The sequence below is a fragment of the Sinocyclocheilus anshuiensis genome, unplaced genomic scaffold, assembly GCF_001515605.1.
Source record: "Sinocyclocheilus anshuiensis isolate Anshui unplaced genomic scaffold, SAMN03320099.WGS_v1.1 scaffold20198, whole genome shotgun sequence".
Taxonomy (NCBI): Eukaryota; Metazoa; Chordata; class Actinopteri; order Cypriniformes; family Cyprinidae; genus Sinocyclocheilus; species Sinocyclocheilus anshuiensis.
This window is the reverse complement of record NW_015558371.1, coordinates 1-1,882: the sequence shown is the minus strand read 5'-3', so window position 1 is coordinate 1,882 and position 1,882 is coordinate 1. Positions and strand designations below refer to the sequence as shown.

The window sequence follows — 1,882 nt, the reverse complement described above, 5'->3', positions numbered from 1 at the left end:
ATAAATAGTTATTTAATAATTAAAATACATTATTAATTTAAAATATTATTTATTTTTATTTAAGTTTTAATCAAATATTTATTTATTTGTGTTATCATTAAAATCTCTTTCACTGTTCCTATTATTTTTATTGATGATTCTTACTGTAATCCAAATATTTTTACTGTATTTCACAAAAATTCCACAGAGAATTTGAATTAGCTTATATTAGCAGTTTGGTCATCTGTTGACATGATTTGATAGAGACTTATACACAGTTGTGTGTTTCTCAGGTCAATCTGAAGGAGCAGGGTCAGCTTCGCTGTCAGGACGAGTTCATCGTTTGGTGCGGACGCAAAAAATACCTGCGCCACGTTTTCCTTTTCGAGGATCTCATCCTCTTCAGCAAGACCAAGAAGATTGAAGGAGGATACGACATCTACATCTACAAACAGTCCTTCAAGGTACAGAATACGAGTCTGGTGTCAGACCGCAGAGTGAGTTTTGTGAGATGAAGAGTGTTTGTTCTCGTCTCAGACGGCTGAGATCGGGATGACGGAGAGCGTGGGAGACAGCGGGCTGCGCTTCGAGATTTGGTTTCGCCGGAGGAAATCACAGGACACCTTCATCCTGCAGGCCGCTTCTGGAGAGGTGAAGAACGCCTGGACCTCCATCATCGGCAAGATCCTGTGGAGACAAGCCTTACGAAACCGAGGTCAGACAGCAGCATCCCAATGCATGACATAAATAAATATGTGACCCAGAATAAATAATCTTTCCATTGATGTATGGTTTGTTATGATAAGAATGGAACATGATCTTTACTTAATATCCTAATGATTTTTGGCATAAAAAAAAGATCCATACAATGTATTGTTGGCTATTGCTACAAATATACCCGTGCTACCTAAGACTGGTTTTGTGCTTCATGGTCGCATATTTGTTTATATATCATATGCCTAAATTTATGTAACATTTTACTTCTAAAAATATGGTTACAATTTTTTTGTTCCTTCTGTCATTTGACAGTATTTTCAGTTTATAGAGTGATCAAAAAGAGAAATCCAAAATCTGCAATCCAAAACAATATTTAAAATATTAATTTATTATAATTATTTTTATTTGAGAAAGTTTGATTTAAATAAATAATTATATTATTTAACTTAATTTATTTGATTAAATCATATTTAATGTAAATAAAATACATAATTATTTAATAATTAAAATAATATAAATAATTTTATTTTAAAAATTTGTTTTGATATGAGTCTTTTTTGAATAAACGTTATGCAAATAAATAAGTGTATTTATTTATTTATTTATTTGATTTAAATAAAATAAAATAAATATTTAATAAAACAAATAATTAAAAATATAATTATTTATTTATATGAATACATTTTATTTAAATAATTATTTTATGTATCGTCGTGTCGCCGTTATGTATCTAAATAAGTGACTAAAATAAATAGTTATTTAATAATTAAAATAAATTATTAATTTCATTAAATCTCTTTCACTGTTCCTATTATTTTTATTGAAGATTCTTACTGTAATACAATAATTTTTACTGCGTTTCACAAAAATTACACAGAGGACATGACACAAATAAATATTTGTTTATATATCATTTGTTTGTTTATATATCGTTTGCCTAAATTTATATAACATTTTACTTCTAAAAATATGGTTAAAATTGATTTTTTTTTTCTTCTGTAATTTGACATTATTTTCAATTTATAGAGTGATTAAAAAGAAAAATCCAAAATCTCCTCTGGAAAAAAACTTTAATTCTAATATGAATTTCAATCAGTTTATGAGAAATGAATGCTCATCCTTAACATAACACGTATTTTATACATAATTTTTATATCTAATATGATTATAGATAAATAGATTAAAA

At 27.5% G+C, this 1,882-nt stretch overlaps 1 protein-coding gene across 1 annotated transcript; it reads left to right on the top strand.

The window, feature by feature from the left end:
* Nucleotides 1-272: 272 nt before the first annotated feature.
* On the top strand, nucleotides 273-694 carry LOC107679361 (pleckstrin homology domain-containing family G member 4B-like; the record flags this gene model as incomplete). The annotated part of the gene is made up of 2 exons (XM_016474881.1): nucleotides 273-443; nucleotides 517-694. Coding segments are annotated over 2 exons (349 nt in total), but the record flags the coding sequence as incomplete, so codon positions are not given.
* Nucleotides 695-1,882: the final 1,188 nt, after the last annotated feature.